The sequence below is a fragment of the Narcine bancroftii genome, chromosome 8 (genome assembly GCF_036971445.1).
Source record: "Narcine bancroftii isolate sNarBan1 chromosome 8, sNarBan1.hap1, whole genome shotgun sequence".
In the NCBI taxonomy this organism is placed as follows: domain Eukaryota; kingdom Metazoa; phylum Chordata; class Chondrichthyes; order Torpediniformes; family Narcinidae; genus Narcine; species Narcine bancroftii.
Genome location: NC_091476.1, coordinates 19609998 through 19628457, shown reverse-complemented (window position 1 = coordinate 19628457; position 18460 = coordinate 19609998). Strand labels below are relative to the sequence as shown.

General features: G+C 37.4%; 1 protein-coding gene across 2 annotated transcripts in view; it reads right to left on the bottom strand.

The window, feature by feature from the left end:
- Window positions 1-18460, bottom strand: part of nlgn3a (neuroligin 3a) — a 401317-nt gene that overhangs the window by 139769 nt on the left and 243088 nt on the right. The window contains exons 4-5 of one of the 2 annotated variants that reach the window (XM_069893055.1): window positions 11351-12082; window positions 7135-7194 (exon numbers count right to left, since the gene is read on the bottom strand). In XM_069893055.1, the coding sequence (XP_069749156.1) occupies window positions 7135-7194; window positions 11351-11843 (553 nt within the window). In that variant the 5' untranslated portion in view covers window positions 11844-12082. The remainder of the gene's footprint in view (window positions 1-7134; window positions 7195-11350; window positions 12083-18460) is intronic. The other variant, XM_069893052.1, reaches the window with a different exon arrangement.

Sequence of the window (18460 nt, the reverse complement as noted above, 5' to 3'; positions counted from 1 at the left end):
TACAAAAATAAGATAGAAATTATTATTTTCAAGTTCACATTTGGTATTATACATTACGAATAATGGATGATCAGAACTTAACAATCAATCTTCAATTTATTTTCCTCCTCATCGCATTTTCAAAAACTGCAAGGTATTTCACACCACAAATGTGTGCTTTTGTGTAAATCTGAATGCCAAGGCTTGTTGGTGCGTTGACAAGATATGATTTGAACTGAATTTCTTCTTGTCTGCTGCAGTTACACAAGAATGTGAAATACACTAATGAAAAATAAGTATAAATTAAATTATGATGGTCAGTGAGCAGGAAGTGATGTTGCTAATCCACAACTAATGGGCTCATCTGTTGTGGAAGGTGAGGATCCAATTGCAAAAGGATGAATAATGTCCCAGATCTCTGAGTGGGATTATTAGTTTTGCTGGTAAAATAGTGTAAAACACTGAGCAGCAGTCAGTGAACAACAGCCTGACATAGGTGTTCTTATGGTATATGCAGAGTGGAGGGCTATTGACATGGTAGCTGCTGTTGACCTGTTGTGGTGTTTGGCAAATTGAAGTTGTCCAGGCCCTTCCTGAGACAGGAGTTGATTTTCTCTTTAACCAACCTCTTTAAGCCCTTCATTGTGATGGAAGTGACACCAGCTAGTAGTCAATGAGGCAGGTCATCTCACCCTTCTTGGGCACTGACATACTAGATGTCATTTTGAAGCAGGTGGGCACCTCAGTCTCAGCAAGAGGCTGAAAATATTGGCCCACATACATTTTAAGGTCACAGCCAGGTATTGGGCCAATCCAATAATTAAACCATTTCTTTAACATTGTGTAATACCAAAGTGGAGGCTAAACAATTAATCTTAATTCTTGAGATGAAAGGAGTATAAATGACATAATCTGGAAAGGTTATGTGGGACAGGACTTTATATCAGACCCTTTCTTTTTTAGGCTGCTAGTAAAGATCTTTTGACTGCAGGCTGGTTCAGGAGCTCTCCAATGCCTTCACTGTTCTTAGTACCAAAGGATATCATTCTCTTTTCTCAATGCATTTTTTTTTAACCTGCAGTGGTCCATAAGTTGTATCCAGAATGGAGTAGTTATGTAATATACAATAAACCAATACAACATGAAGTATGTTCTCTCCATGATCTAGACTAGTGGTCTTCAGCCTTTTTCTTTCCACTCACATACAACTTTAAGTAATCCCTATGCCATTGGTGCTCTGTGATTATTAAGGAATTGCTTAAGGTAGTATGTGAGTGGGAAGGGAAGGTTGATAATCACTGCTCTAGACCCAATTGTTACTGAAACATTTTGCTTGAGAAAAATTGTCATTGGCCCATTTCCTTTAGAGTTATGAAACTGTGCACATAATGAGTCAATTCTTTGGCTTGGCTTCGCGGACGAAGATTTATGGAGGGGGTAAAAGTCCACGTCAGCTGCAGGCTCGATTGTGGCTGACACGTCCGATGCGGGACAGGCAGACACGGTTGCAGGGGAAAATTGGTTGGTTGGGGTTGGGTGTTGGGTTTTTTCTCCTTTGTCTTTTGTCAGTGAGGTGGGCTCTGCGGTCTTCTTCAAAGGAGGTTGCTGCCCGCCGAACTGTGAGGCGCCAAGATGCACGGTTTGAGGCGATATCAGCCCACTGGCAGTGGTCAATGTGGCAGGCACCAAGAGATTTCTTTAGGCAGTCCTTGTACCTCTTCTTTGGTGCACCTCTGTCACGGTGGCCAGTGGAGAGCTTGCCATATAACACGATCTTGGGAAGGCGATGGTCCTCCATTCTGGAGACGTGACCCACCCAGCGCAGCTGGATCTTCAGCAGCGTGGACTCGATGCTGTCGGCCTCTGCCATCTCGAGTACTTCGATGTTAGGGATGAAGTCGCTCCAATGAATTTTGAGGATGGAGCGGAGACAACGCTGGTGGAAGCGTTCTAGGAGCCGTAGGTGATGTCATCGTAATTAAATTAAATGAGTCAATTAGGTATGATAAAAACAGTGGTTTTCAAACTTTTTCCTCCCACCCACGTACCACGTTAAGCAATCCCTTACTAATCACAGACCACCTGTGGCATGTGAGTGGAAAGAAAAAGGTTGAGACTCACTGACCTAGACAGTGTAATGATTACCTGACAACTATTAAACTAATCACAAGGGGCTCTAGATGAACAATGAATCCAAGTATCGTGAAGTTCAGAGAGATAATGAGCTAAGTATGCATGGTATACTCATTTACGCCAAACAAGGTAGGGGTGTGTGTGTGTGGGTGTGTGGGGGTGGGTGCGTGTGTGGGTGGATGGTGTAATAGAACTTATTGTCATGAACGTGTCACAACGTTTGTTGTTCTTCAGCAGCATCACGGTTACAAAAATTGCTATAAATTATATTATTAAAAATAAATAGATGAGTACAAAAGAAGAGAAAAAGTGAGGTAGTGCTTGTTTTCATTGTCCATTCAGAAATCTGATGGCAGAGGGAAAGAAGCTGTTTTTGTACTGTTGGATGTTTGTCTTCAGGTTCTTGTACCTTCTTCCTGATGGTAACAGTGAGAAGAGGTCATGGTCTGAGGGGTGAGGGACCCTTGATGATAGAGGTTGCTTCTTGAGACACCATCACTTATAGATGTCCTTAATGAAGTGAAGACTAATGCCCATGATGGCACTGGTCAGTTGACAATTCTCTGTAGCCTTTTCATGTCCTGTGCATTGACAGTGATACAACTGTAGAAATTTGCAAGAGTTTTTGGTGACATACCAAACCTCCTCAAACTCATCAGGAAGTATAGCTATTGGCAAGCCTTCTTCCTATAGGATGATACAAGTGCAGCCAATATGCTGGTCACAATTTCTTCTCACTGCCCCTTTCAAGCTAATGAAACAGAAGCCTGAAGTCTGGTCCCTCTAGGTTCATGAGCTGTTTTTTTTTCCCCCCAGCCATTACCATGATCTTGAACCTCTTCAATTATCTTAACAATAAACTACTCTGGGACCACTAAATGATCTGTCTGTCCTTCCGTGCTAACTGTAGCTGTGAATATCATACAGTGCTAATTAAATTTATACTGTTGCATCTGAAGCAAGTTAGAATTCAGATGCATCTGTACATTGTACGTTTGAGAATAAACTCACACTCAAACAGTACAGTTCTGAATTCCGCAAATCTTAAGAAATCTATTCCAAAGTTCCCAAATGATGTGAAATAAACTGCTGAGCAAATTTAATTACGATGATATTTTTGTGGTAGTTTGGTTGGAACAAAGGGTATTGAAATTGAAGGTTTTAGTGACCATTACTGCAGCACCCCAAACTCAAAACCAAAGGAGAATGTCAACCAAAACAATGATTTTCATCTGTAATCCTTACATAGAGATTTTGTTTACATCATGGAGCTGCTTTCAAGATAGGAACAGAAATGTTAGTCTTCTTTGCATATAGTGCTACTCTCAGAATTTAAGCAGAGGTACAACGAGAAAACATATGGTAGTTAATAACACTTTCGGGACTCATTACAAAGTTAGTCAAGCAGTGTATTGTCTTTAAGTACAATTGACAGTGAGAGAACAGTGTACTTGCCATTGGCAGCATTAATGCAGCATGAGAGTGGCTTTAGAATGCAGTCTCTAATCCATTGCAAATCCATCCTTAAGGTAAAAACGAGCATGTAACTCTGGGATTAATGCGACTGCAGTTTTCTCACATGCTGCCAGATGATTACTTGAAATCAAATTGAGTTCAGTAAATCTGTGAACAATCTGATAACATTGGGACCCTGTCTGGGACCCTGCCCAGGAGCTCAAGATTTTAAATTTATGCTTTAATGGGGGTGTTTACAAAAAGTTTTTTTTATTATTTTTGTATCAGAGGTTATAAATTTAAGATTCTGTAATCTTTTTATTCTGCAGTTTAATTTTTAAAAAGCTGATTTTTTTTAAAAAACAAGTCTTTATCATTCTTCCATTATCCAAAGTCTAGAAGCATTTAAAAAAACCCTTGGCCTAGCATTAATTACAATGGCCTGCATTTGACATTGCCAATAATACCGCATCCACTATTTTATACACTACTTTATGGGAGTAAGGGTTCCATTACAGCAGGTGTTTTCAGTACCGGCCATGTTGGGTGTAACTGGTGAATCTACAGCCTCAAATCAACATAGCAAGTCAGGTTAGACCTCTGGTGAAGGAAAGCAACCTTCAGTGAAAGTCCAGCACCAACCATCTTCCACTGTTTACCTCTTTTAGGTTCGCAGACATCTATCCCCATCAAAGAGGAATTCATCCATAGACTCCAACCAATCCAATCTTGGTACAGTCAACAAAGACTGCTCTATCTTCCAATCTTTTCATTTTCCTTTGAGTTATGCATATTTTTTCACCACTTTCTCTTTAACAGTAAGGGTAAGGTCAAAATCTCCTTATTTTGAAAAAATGCTATCATCGATCGATAACCTTGCACCTCCTTTGGAATACTGCCTAAATACTCCACCAATACTTTGGTATTGAGCAAATTTTGAATATCACAAAGAGAAAAGACACAAGTGCATCCAATAAAATTTAATCTTTCAAGGTGTGTTTGTTTTAATTGATGTTCATATAATAGTTTACACAGTAATTTCAGAGGGATTTTCTTTTAGCATAAAATCATCTGCAACTAATTTATTTGAAATGGTCCAATTATTAAATTTGAGTCGTATTCATTTTTGATCATACTAAAGTTCAGTATAAAATCGTTAACTTTTTGCATGCATTGAATAATACCACTTAAATGACATCATGTTTTATAAATAACAGAATGTACTTTCTTCTGCTGCATCCTCTGTGCAATCAAGAACAAAGGTGAGCTCTGTCTCCTTCTGGATGCCTTTTACAGATATTGTGCTTTTCAGTGTGTGTTAATCTAGCAATTCTGACCTGCTGGATTTACAATATTTTCCAAAGCATTTGTGTGTGTAGAATTTTCCAAATACTTTTAAGACAGTAAGCTACCAATAGAGCCAAATAAGCATGGAAATGCAGAAAGAGAAGAATTAAGGTGATAATCAAATGCTTTTTAAGAAATATGTAGACCTTTAAAATGGAATGGATATCAGCCAAAAAGGGTGTACCAAAATATTCAAAGGCACAAAGGTGGTGAGGATGATGGAAGTGGTATTGGAGATTGTGATGCATGATCAATTGCACAAAGACTGAAGTTGCCGAAACTGAAGGTTTTTATTTGCAAGAGATGGACAGCATCTGTATGTTGGTCACTCAGACTGACTCGGACTCTAACTGGGGGCAGGGTTGTGGCATGATGGCCTTTATGGGGAAGAAAGGGGAGGAGTCAAGAGCTGGCCAGTGAGAGCAGGGTTAACCAGGAAAGGTCATGTAATTTACATATAACGAATATGTACAATAGTGGCTTCATCGCAGATTGTCTGATAAAAGTGTGAATGACAAGATAGCCATGTGTTGAATGGGAGGTTGGAGTGAGAAAGGGGAAGAGAAACCAGTGCAAAACTGAACTTTCATGTATAGAAAGATGAACGGAATGAATTAGTCAAATGTGTTTGCTGTGTTAATGCCACAAAGGCCCAGGAGGGCAGGAAGCAATAACATACCGAGGCTGCAAGATCAAAAATATAACTTTATAGCTGCCTAAAGGCATAAACCAGAATAAACAGGAACATGAAATGGTTATGACTTGAGCACAGATCTGAGAGGTATTTGAGGAAGGAAAGATCAGGTTGATCTTCATGATCAATGCCATGTAATAATAATTTCTATAGGAAGGAAAAAAAAAACCAGAATATTTCCATTTGCTTCTCTACCTTCCTGAAAATAATAAAACAAATGCATATGCTGGAAATCCAAAATTAAAATAGAAAATGCTGCAAACAGATCAGGCAGCATCTGTGGATAAAGGTTCAAACTTAATAGTTTAGGTCTGAAATAATTTAACAGAACTAAAATGTGATTTCCAGAATTGTTGCCTGACCCACTAAGTGTTCTCAGCCTTCTCCATTTTTATTTTTCCAAATACAAACAATTACCTACTCCTGGCACAGATATTAATGGAGGGAAGAGAGTCATTTTCGATGTCACAAATAGAGCACACAATCCAAGGATTAGTGAAAGAATGACTAAAATTTGGTTCTCAAGCATTTGACATGAAATTATCACCCATCACTGCATTGACAACTTCCTATCCATTGTTTGCCAATTATGTTCAAGGACAGTGCTGCCAGTTCTATTGATGGCAATCCCTCTCATTTGGGTTCCCGGTTGTGAGTGGGAGAGAATAAATGGAAGTGGTCAGATCAGGTTTGAAGCAATCACTTATATTGGTGTTCTGAAGAGAGCTGCTTCTATACTCCTAGTAGCAGACAAGGTAATGGAAAAAACGAGTAAGGTGTGATAGATTCTAAAAAACTTGTACATGGTGCAGATTGATTAATTTAAGACCAAAGTTCTTAATTAATCTTAAACCCTTATGGCTTTTCTCCTGAATCAATCTACTTGAGACTCCCTCAAGGCACAGAATACAAGACCTTGAAAATGCACCTTTAATGCCTCTGCTTCATACCCTCCCCAAAAAATCTAATTTTCCTCTGAGTTTCTGGCAGTGTATAACAGTCCTTGGATCAAGAGAATCGGAGATTGATCCAGTTAGTAACACTGTGCATTCTATGTCGTGATGTCAATGTCTTTTCTTTATTATTCAATCCTTTTGAGATCAATGGAATGGTGTTCTGGAGATTAAGTACAACTTACTGCTGGTAGTATGCAGCACATATTGTAGAAGACTAACAACTGGGGATGAAATTCTAAGAGTATTTCCATCAATCCATCTATTTAAAAAAAAATACAAATCCACATTTTGACCAAAAGACTCTCACTTTCTGCAGATATTCTAATTGATTCCAATGTGTTCATCTGATTGTCCACCTTGCTGCATAACTGCAATTGTTCAGCTGATGAGTTTGACAAATAAAATGTATGGCATCAGTGAAAAATACATCAAACTCTCATCAAAGGACATCCACAAATGTTGATAATTTCTTGGCATTTTCATTTGGATTATTGCAGTTTGATGATGAAGCTTGTTGCTTGCGTTGAGAAAGCATGAGCGCTTCTCCCCAAATACCAGGTTTCTACCTACCTCCTTTTCTACATATTTTCTTGTTGGGTTTTCTTGTGCATTCCTTCGATATTCTTTTTACTGTAAAATGAATAAAATACTACAAAATAACATGAGGCTCCATCAAACATAGTGGGAGCATGCAATCACAGCAGTCTCACCCCTCCTTCACGCACGCACAGCCACACACACACGCACGCATACATCTGAGTTTTTTTTTGCAGAAATATTCAACAATCCCAGGGCACAGCTGGTCCATGCTGTTGGAGCTGACAACCCAGTACCACTCCAAACATAATGTGGAGAGAATTTAAACAGAGCACAATAACACCATTCAGTCACCTCTCCTCTCATGGTGAGGTATTCCAAATGCAATATCATTTCTTTTTAAAAAGCGATTCAGGAATAAAATGTTTCAAGTCAATGAACTTATTTCCCAAATTTTCATAGACTTAATGAATAAGATCACAATGCCCCTTAGAACATCTAATTAAATGACCTAATTGTAAAGTGAATCTGACTTTTAACTTTTCCTCACATCAATGGTCTACCGCACATTTATATTTCAGATTTCCACCATGCACTAGGTTTTCTTGTCTATTTCCTTGGGTAAGAACAGCAGTGGTTGTTTCTCTTTCAACATGACAGATGCATTTGTGATTTGTTCTGCTGCCAAACGATGACAATTTTGGAGGTAGTGTCAAATAGATGAAGCCTTTACAAGTACCTTTTGAAAGCGCTACAATAAAAGGACACAAGAGATTCTTCTCCACTTTCATTGGTTACACTGTGATATTTCCAAGTATATTGACCTATTTCATGTTTGGTGACAGTGTTTCGGGCTCAATTGTTCAGGATTGCAGCTATATTGCTATTTCCTTTCATAGGAAGATAGAGCTAAAATTCTCAAAAATAATTCCAGAAAATTCTCATTCTTTTCTGCACCCTGTCAGAAGCCAAGGTCAAGTTCAAATGCCAGAGATTCTGGGACTACTTTTCCTCCAAATTCAATGTCAACTTGCTGAGATGCACTTTCATAGTTGCAGGCCATCAGCCAAAAACCTTTCCCACGAGGCCATTCTTTAATTGTACACTTGGACAGGGAAATTTTGCAAGCGATGTATCACAAGAAGTTCCTCCTTCATGTTTGAATTGCCATTGTTGTTAACCAATGACAGAACGGTAATTTCATTTATGTAAGCACCTTCTATCAGAGATGATCATGAACACAATCCTGGCTAATCATCTTTTTTTCGTGGTTGAACAAATTGAAGACAGCTGTCTCTGTTGTCATAGTTACATAGAATTGACAATATGGCAACAAGCTGTTCCATTAAGACAGCCCAGGTAAACATTCATCATCATTCTAGATTACCACTGAAAAAGTCTGTTATTCCTGCTCTCCCCATCCTTTCAATGTTTTAAACTTCTCTGTTCAATTATCCTATAACTTCCATTGTTTAAACAAAAGCAACCCTAATTTTTCTGCATATAGCTATGAGCAATTAACTCCAGCACATCAGTGAGGTGATGCAAAGGTTCCTGACTCCCTTACAATTACACAATGGAAATCTGCATGCTGTACCCATCAAATTTAAACCAGGAACTCCATTTTTTTTATGAAGGGGAATAGCTGCAGTGGTTAGGATTATGATGTGATTTTTAAATGAACTTACTTTACTAATCCACTCATTTTTTAAACGCTTTCTTGTGTTTTTGCTTCAATTATTTCATTAAAAAATGTAATCATTTAATTGTGTGATTTTTTTTTAGAAAGTTTTGATTGTTTTTGAATGTTAGCAACAAATACAAATGCCCAAATGCTATCATGTTTTTCATGATCTGTTAAGCTGGGGGAAATGGCATAGTTGTCCATAAACCGTTTCAATCAGTGTGGCTTGTGGAGGACGTATCAAATAGTGGGAGGCCTGCACTGTACAGGACTTCAGCAGCAAGTTTAGAATTGGCTTCATGTAGATTGATGCTAATTGAAATTCCACACATGAATGATTGAGGAGAATGTTGCTGGGATTGGTAAACCTGAACTATAGGGAGAGGCTGGATAGGTTGGTACTTTCTCCATGGAACATAGGAGTCTAACACCGGACTTTATAGAGGTTTCAAAAATTCTGAGGGACATATACAAGGTAAATAGTTAGAGGCTTGTTCCTAGGGTGGGAGATTGTAAAACAAGAGAGTATAAGTTTAAGATAAGAGAGGAAAAATTAAAAACGACCTCAGAAGCAACTTCTTCACATAGGGCAGTGGGCATATGGAATGAGCACCCAGGGGAAGTGGTAGAAAAGCGCACAATTCTTACATTTAAAAGACATCTAGCTAGATGTGGGCTGAACACAGGCAAATGGGACTTCTCTAGACAAGTTGGGCTGAAGGGCATATTTGCACTTTGTAGAAATCTATAACGAGGGCAGATCTAGAACTTGGGCAGTAGCAAATACATTTGGATTTCCCACGGTCATACATTTTTGGGTGAACATGCACTTATTGCAATCTTAGTATTTATTATGTAGGTTAGGAGAAAAAAAAAACTGCTTGTGCTGTAACCAATTTATTGATCTGTGCATTGATCAGAGGTAGTTCATAACAGTGCAGAACACTGCTACCCAGCTACCTACTTTCAATTATATGGAAAAATGGCCCTTAACTAGTTCTTTCTGTTTCTTCTATTTTCACAAATTTTAATCTAATTGTCTGCCCTTCCCATAAGCCCATCCTTCTTAAACCCTTTGATATTATTAAATTGAAGGTGTTTATGTAAATTCAAGTTACATTATTAAATTTTACCAATATTCCCTTGCAAGATTGTTGCTAAAGGCTTTTAGGAAATCCATGTATATTTCTGACAAATATTGAGAACTTGTGAGCCTCAAAAATTGTTCTTGAGCTTATTTTCTGAAATGTAGGCAAGTTGATACTAGTATTTTTCCACTTTGTTATTTTACAATTTTAGGCTTAAGCACTCTAAAATTTTCCATGGTGCAGATGCTAATTTGTAATTTCCTGAGTGAGTAGCTTCTTTAAAATTTACTGATGCACCAGTTCTCTGGTGCACATCCTTTCTCAATAAAACCCTGAAGCAGATAACCTTCATCATATCTCCCTACCAAGCAAACAAAGTTTCCAATGGAGATTATTGATCATCTCATCTCATTTAATGCAAGTCGGACCCAGCAATTAAGAGCCTTGGATGAAATCTGAATGTAGTTTATGACATTCTGGTAAGATAGCCACAGCACAATGTGAAACATCAATCAAGAATTATCGGGATGAATTGGGTGAGAAACTGAAATGTTATGCAGATGAATTGTAAATCCAGAGTCAAAGAGGATTTGGATGGGTTTAACAACTGTGTCTTACATTCAAAGAGTCCTGATGTTGTTCACAATGATTAGTAGAAAGTAATAGCAAACTGGACCAATACCAAGCCATTGAGAGATTTATGAACAGCCGGTTACTCTGAATTAATACATGACAACATTCATGGATGCTTTTAGTTCTGGCCATGGTGAGGTCTGTCTCTCAGCAGATATTTAGCACTCAGTTCAAAACTTCAAAAATATACTTTAGCTGTGAATGTTCATGATACCAAACTGAAGATTACTGGGTTAGATCCCAGTCTGATTAATTGGCATTGGTCACTGGATATTCACAACATTTCATGGATCATTGCTAACTGTTGATAATTGTCTTAGGGTCTTAATAAATATACTATCTGCTCTCTTCACATTATAAAGCCAAAGGAGTGAATTAAAGTCTCAAGGCCAAATGACAGTTCAATCCTCTGGATTTGGGAGTGAGCTTGCATCAGACATTCAGTCACAATCCAATCATGTCCTGGGAGAATATTTCTGCAATCCACCTTCACAAATCTTCCCTCCCTCTTCTGCCCTCATTTATTATAGCGTGAATCCCAAAATCTGAGGATTAATCCTGCGGGCAATGCACCTGGCTTCAGATTTTCTGCATTGACAATTAGCTTTTGGCTGTCAAACTGTGCCAAAGAAACAAAAGAGGAACCATAACAGTGCCAGAGATAGTAAGAAATGGAAAGGTCAAGGCATGGAGAAGCCCAACATGAGCCACATGACATCTGCATGCAGGAGGGGGACTTGGAATAGGTAACAGGGAATCACTTCATGCTAAATAGCAACACACAGACAAAACAACAACAAAGAATCAGACAAAAAAAGCTTTGGTTTGTTCCCCACTGACTCACCATCCTCTGTGGGGACAAAGATGTTTAGAAACAAGCAGTCTTCATTTTGATCCTGAATGTAGGTTGCAACTGTATCCAAATTGGCCGTGAACCAAATTGGTAACATGATTTCCGGTACTATACCATGAATATTCTGTGGGCAAACAGGTGCAACATGAGTAACATTGCGTATCCCAGACCAGGAAGGTGGAGATTCTGGTGGGTGGAATCTTTTCTCTCCAATAGGAGCAGCAGCATATGGAACTCCCAGGTATTGATCCACAGGTCCAAGAATCTCACTCGGCAAGGGAATTCGAATCCCCCGCAGTTTTCCATAATGTGTATTCACAGTTGGGTAATTGATATGACCTTCCAACACTATTACCCTGATGGCAAAGCTAAATATCCAGAGAGCAGCACTGCAATCTACATTTAAGCAAATGGTGGGTACACGCCGGAAAAGTGATGCAGGACAACTCCATCTTGAGTAAAGAAGCATTGTATTTGATGACATCACCAGATTCTCACAAGGGCAATCTCCAAAACCCCTTTGTGTTGTTCGATACAAGTAATAAATCCAAACCTCATGTGTTCAGAAGTTATCCTGGTACACTAGTTACTGTTCTGCTGGCAATCCACAAGAGATATACACAGCTGGATCGCTGTTCTGTTGTTTCAGATTGACAAGGTGCACTTGTCATCATTCAAAATAATTGTTTCTTCTCCATTCCATTTTTGCTATCAAGCCAATCTCTGTAAAAAAAAAAAGAAAGATTGTGAATGTGGATATGAAAAGAAAATATAACCATATAACCGTTTACAGCAGGAAATCTTTAAAAAATGAACATGAGCAAGAGGACGAATGAATAACTTTCACAAACTTCTCAGTAGTTTAGGGATCCTGTTTTATTCATTAAGAGGAACAAAGCAAGTTGTCTATCTTCACTTGAATTTATTTTTCTTTGGAAAACTTTATTTATAATCAATAATAAATGATACATACAGTGCAATGCAATACATATTTTATCCCATAAAACCCACCATCCCTTCCACCCCACCCAACCAACCACTAAACTATCCCCCCCCCAAAAAGAGAAAGCAGAGGAGAGCAATTAAAGCAATACATTCTGGTATGTGTCGCGGTTTGGGACCACCAATGTATGGGGAAATAAGTTTTAATAATTAGAACACATCCAATCCATGTATGGGCGCCAAACTTTAACAAAAAAAGGATAATTATTTTGTAAATTATATAATGATTCAAGTGATGACGACCTCATCATCACTTGAATCTCAAACAGCCATACACAGCTTGTAAACTTTCACGAGAATCTCTCCCTCTACGCTCATGAAACACAATGCTGAAATTCAGAGCATGAGTCCCAAGCCCATATTATAAAACAGAAATTGATCCAGTTTGCTTTTAATTATTTTATCTTGAGCACATAGAAACTACAAAAGAAAGGCAAAGACCAAAAACAAGTTGATCTCTATGAAACTTAACAAAATTATGCTACTCTGTCTTGGATGGGAAAATTGGGCAAGTTTGTAATTAGTATCCTAGTGTGCACTAATATGGAAATACTTCCAATTCTTAAAATTACAGTATGATCAGTCCAGTTTGCTGAACAATAAATATGTTTCAATTTTGCCACATTCACTCTCTTGTAGTAAGGCCCTGGGAGTTTTTTTTCAACCTATTTAAAACTCTCATGTAAAACTAAAATGTAAAATATGTGGAATAGCAAATTGAAACTGAAATTAAATTGTAACTATTTTCATGGAAAAAAGGAAGTTAGCCATTTCTCCAGAATTACTGAAGCTGACGAAGAAAATTGCAATCAAAGCACCAATAAAAATTTTCTAATGTGGGTGGTATTTACATCTGAATGTTTGAAGTTACATGTGCAGAAATGTGATTTATTTATCTTTCCAAGGTCAGTACTGTCATAATTTTATATAGCAATATATAAAGATTTGGATACATGATGGAAGGTGAATATTACATTTAAGTTAAAAGAATGGAGACAATTAATGGAGGAGTTACCTGCCATGCCACTGTATGGCACTGTGATGTGACAGTAATAAGGAATTTGATTCAATCTCAAAATAACTGCGGATATTGTTGCATATGCTAACCAGACCCTGTATGACTCCTCCCATAATGCTTGCAGCAGAGAACACTGTTTTACGTATGTCTCTGTGGACCAGGAATTTGAATAAATTGTTACAAATTATATCAATAAATAAAGTAAAACTCTCGGTATCCAGCACTTATAGCCAGATAAGTGAATTTGCCGGTTGCTTGACATTGCATGCTTGGACATGTGTTCTATGTACCACCTTAAATTGTAATAAACAATGCCTTGCACAAAATGAAGAATCATTAATCAAGCTGAGAGTACCAATCTTCATCCGAAAATGTTATGTTAAAATCTCGTTCCCAATCATTCTTACTCCCAGCTATTGAGGCTGATCTTAAATCCAATAAATCATTGTAAATAGAAGATATTATCCACTGTAAAAAAAAGTTAAAAAATGAATCAAGAATATTAGTATTTGAGATTGGAGGAAAATCAGAAAGCTTGGGCTGAACAAAAAGTCTAACTTGTAAAATCTTAAAAAAATTCTGTTGGAAAGATTAAATTTGGCTGATAATTGTTCAAAATGGGCAGTTATCTCGAATAAAAAAAATCATATTATTACTTTGGATTCCCAATCTAATACCATTCCTTGAAACCCACGTCCTGCAGAGAGGGCTGAAAAAGATGATCATCTACAATAGGATTAGCCAAAGAAAAGCTATCAAACCCAAATTATTTTCTAAATTGAGCCCATATTCTCCACCTACTTCTCACCAATGGATTATGTGTCAATTTAGAAAAGGAAAATGGTTTAAAAAATCCTAAAATTGCCAACAATTAAATGATCTCGCTTTTATGAAGATATTGATTCAATATGTTGAAAGTGTAAAATTTTTCAAGCTTCACTGATCCATATGTTTTGGGAATGCCCAAATTTAGAGAGATTTTGGAAAGACATTTTCCAAACTTTATCAATAATTTTTAAAATCAAAATAGAACCATGTCCATTAATTTCTTGTTTGGTTTTCACATGAGCCAGATATACCTCAGTCTGCAAGTCAGGAGAAAGTTTTAGTCTTTACCATGCTGATAGCCAGACAAGCAATTTTATTGAAATGGAAAGATGATTCTTCACCTACCCATACACAGTGGTTACATGATGTAATGTCCTATTTAAGCTTGGAGAAAGTTAAATACAACAGTAATGATAGAAAGTTTCAATTTGTAAAGATGTGGGGCTCATTCATAGAATGATTGGAAGAATTAATTATTTTGAATGTTCTGGAGATTCTCTGTCCAAAGTCTGTATCTGATCAATAATTTCCCTTTTCTTTTATAAAGGTTACCTTGATTAGAAGGAGGGGGTGGATTAAATTTAGTTTTTAGGATTTTTATCAAATTTTATTTGAACAAATATGGGTTTCAAAATGGTAATCATAACTCATTTCTCATATGGATTAAGGAACTGTCTAATGTAGTTCCATCCTTTTTTTTGGACTTGTATGTATATGAGATGTCTTATGTATTTTGCTTAAAATTTTGTATGTAAGTTTATATGTTACACTCAATAAAAACATTTAAAAGAGAAAAGAGATTGCGCGTTACGTGGAATGGTGTGGGGGCGCCAATTTTAAACTTTTGCATTTTTAAAAATCTTTTATTTTCCATGATTTTTTTTTCCGGTTGCTTGAGACCACCGATTGCTTGAATTCTGAATAACAAGGATTTTATTGTATATCACTTCCTTCTTTCAATCAGTGATAATATTGCCATTCTTTGAGACTTCCTAAGCATTGGCAGTAGATTTATGCAGTTCCAGTGAAAGAATTGTATTTTTCAGTTCAAACTGATAAAACTAAGAAAATACCCACAAAGTACTATAAAGAAGTCATTCTTTTCTGCTAAAAAATGTTCTAGCATAAGCCTTAATAATGGAAAATTTACACTTTCAAAATGTACATAAAAACTTCTGATCCATTCCTTTTGAGGATGCAGTTGGCCCATCAGTACAGCATGGAGCAAAATACATTTGTTTGGGCAATAATGCAATTTCAGACCATCTTCAATAATTTCCACCTGCCTTCTAACTTCACACCAACCTTTCCTTTTCCTTTCCTTTCCTATCCATTTTTTTCTTAGCTTCTATTCTTGCTTAAAACTCATTATATCTGTAATGATCTTCACTTCTGTGGTAAGATCACCACCTCCCTCCCTTGATATTTTAACATTTTTTTTTACCTCCTTGCATGATGCTGCCTGGCTTGTTAAGCGTTTTCTATTTAAACATTAGCGCTGTCTGGAGATAGAACTTTTGGAATGCTCATGTCTGTGCAAGAACCACCACTTTTGCACCCCAATCAGTTTGCAATGTCTTAATTACCATTTTTTTTAAAAACATAAAATAGAATCATTGAATAAAAGCTTTAAGAACCAAAATATATGAAGACAATGTCAAGACATCTGTTGTGAAAGATGATATCCTGATTACTTTTGATAACAGTTTCCACATCACATGATAAATACATTACATTTCCTGGATTGTTGCTGCCCAATTTGACACAGTTGGTGTCAAATGAGTGCTGCACAAAATTTGCTGTCTTCAGCTGTCTACTCTGTACAGTCCCAGCACAACATGAATAACAAAAAGGAGATTGTCATAGATTTCAAGAGAGATGGCAGAGTCCATGCCCCTTTCCACGTTAACGTGACTGAAGTGGAAAGAGTAAAGAGCTTCAAATTCTTAGGAATAAACATCTCCAATGACCTGACCTAGGACAAGCACACTAACACAATGGTCAAGAAAATGCAACAATGCCTCTACTTTCATCGAAGACTATTAAAATTCAGATTGTCCCTTCTGTCTTTCCACTCGTCCATAGGTGCACCATCAAAAGCATATTTACTGGATGCATCACAGTGTTGTATGGAAGCTGCTCTGCTTCAGATTGGAAGAAGCTACATTAGAGAGTAAGTGGAGCTCAGAACATAACACAAAATTCCCTTCCCTTCATGGACTCCATTTATTTCTCCCAGTGCCTAGAAAAGGCAGCCAATATATGGAAAGAACCATCTCACTCTTTTCTCTCTCCTCTCATTGGGGAGAAAGTTTGAGAGTGTGAAAACATGCACCAACAGACACCTTCTTCTCTGCAGCCATCAAACTCCTGAAGGAACCCCCATATCAGTGATATCATGCTGCCCTTGCCTGGTGCTCATTAACTTTTCTTTTCATTGCAGTCATATACTCTGTAAATCAGGCTCTTTAAAGGCTATATGAGTGAGAGGGATAACTGCTTAGTCTCCATGAAGAAGAACTCTTCTCATTATATTAGGAATAATTCGACAAATAAACTTAAACCTTTCTTTATTCTCCAATTTCCCATGTAATATGAGTAACTCTTAATATTGCACTCATGGTTTTATGAATTGAATAACAAAAAAGAAAACTGGCACCACACAGTGCTTCCAATTATTTGGTGAAGTTTTTGAAGAATAAATTAAGCCTAACATATTTGAATAATATAGTTCCCCAGGACCTTCAAAGCAACTGATGGGCAGATAAAGCAGTGATCACCCAAAATACAGCAGAGTAGACTTCAGACTTTTGTGTATGCTCTAAATGTGTCAGGCAGTGAAAATCCTACCTCAAATTGTTTCTGTTGATATCAGTTTCAGAAAAGGAATTGAACATACTTTTGCATAAATCAGAGACAGCCATTCACCTCACTAACGTCGTCACTGCAACACCCAGATAACCAACTAGATTATGTATAAACATAGCATCACAAATGATAATCTTGAAATGATTTGATTTTAATCACAATCCATCTGGCTCACAAAAGTCATTTGGAGAAGGAAATTTGGCACCCTGATATAGTCTGGCCACTACTGTGGTTGACTCTAAAATGTTTCATCAGTTCAGTACATTTAACAATAAATGCTGTTATCAGCGCTAGCATCTTAAGAACCCAATCAATAAAAAGGCCCTTGCAATGATTGTTTACGGAGAGAGATTTAAATCTATGGTCAAGTCAGATGAGAGAGTGGTACTACTGAACCATGGTTGGGACTCATCCAGCAAATGCCCAAAAGAAGATCAAGCCATTACCCAGCTGGTTCTCCTGAAACAGCATTTAAAATGAAGCCAGACAAGTCGCAAAGTTAATCAGGACATTTAACCTCAGCATATAGAACTTATGATGGCACCAAATACGAAAAAAGCCCTGCCTTCATGATTCATTGATGTTTTTTTTGGTCACATTCACTAGGAAACCATCAACCATTTATGTAAATCTTGAAAATTTCATTAGAACTAATTATGGGAATTTTTTTCCTGTTTTTCGTGCCACCCAGATTGATTATTGTTTTATAGTCCCATTCCAACATATATCTCCATATTATCTCCTCCAACAATCCATACCTGTAGTATGTGTTTAATCTCACAGGAGAGGGTAGAATTCCTCACCTGCTCATGACACATAAGAACATAAGAATGAAGAGCAGGGGTAAGCTATCTGGCCCGTTGAGCCGGCTCCACCTTTCAATAAAATCATAGCTGATCCAGCTATGATCTCAGCTCCATCAACCTGCTTTTTCCTCAAAATTCCCCACCTAGGCAAAATTTATCTGAATATGTGTAAAATATATTTAATGAAGATGCCTCTGTTGCTTCCTTCTGCAGAGAATGCCACAGAATCACAATTCTTTTGTAAAATCAGGTCTTCCTTATCTCTATCGTAAATCTATTCCCCTGAATCTTGAGGCTATGTCCCCTAGTTCAAGTTACACCCACCAGTGGAAACAACATTCTGGCCTCCATCTCATTCATGATCTTATATGCTTCTATAAGTTAACTTCATTCTTCTGTATTTGAGTAGCATATTCCTAAATGACTCAAGCTCTCATCATAGATTAATGCCCTCATCTCCTGAATTGTGAATCTCCAGGTATGGCCTCACTAGTACCCTGTTCAGTGAACCTGGTTTTAAATTCAATCCTAGCAATGAAGGCCAACATTCCATTTGACTTTTTGATTACTTGCTGCACC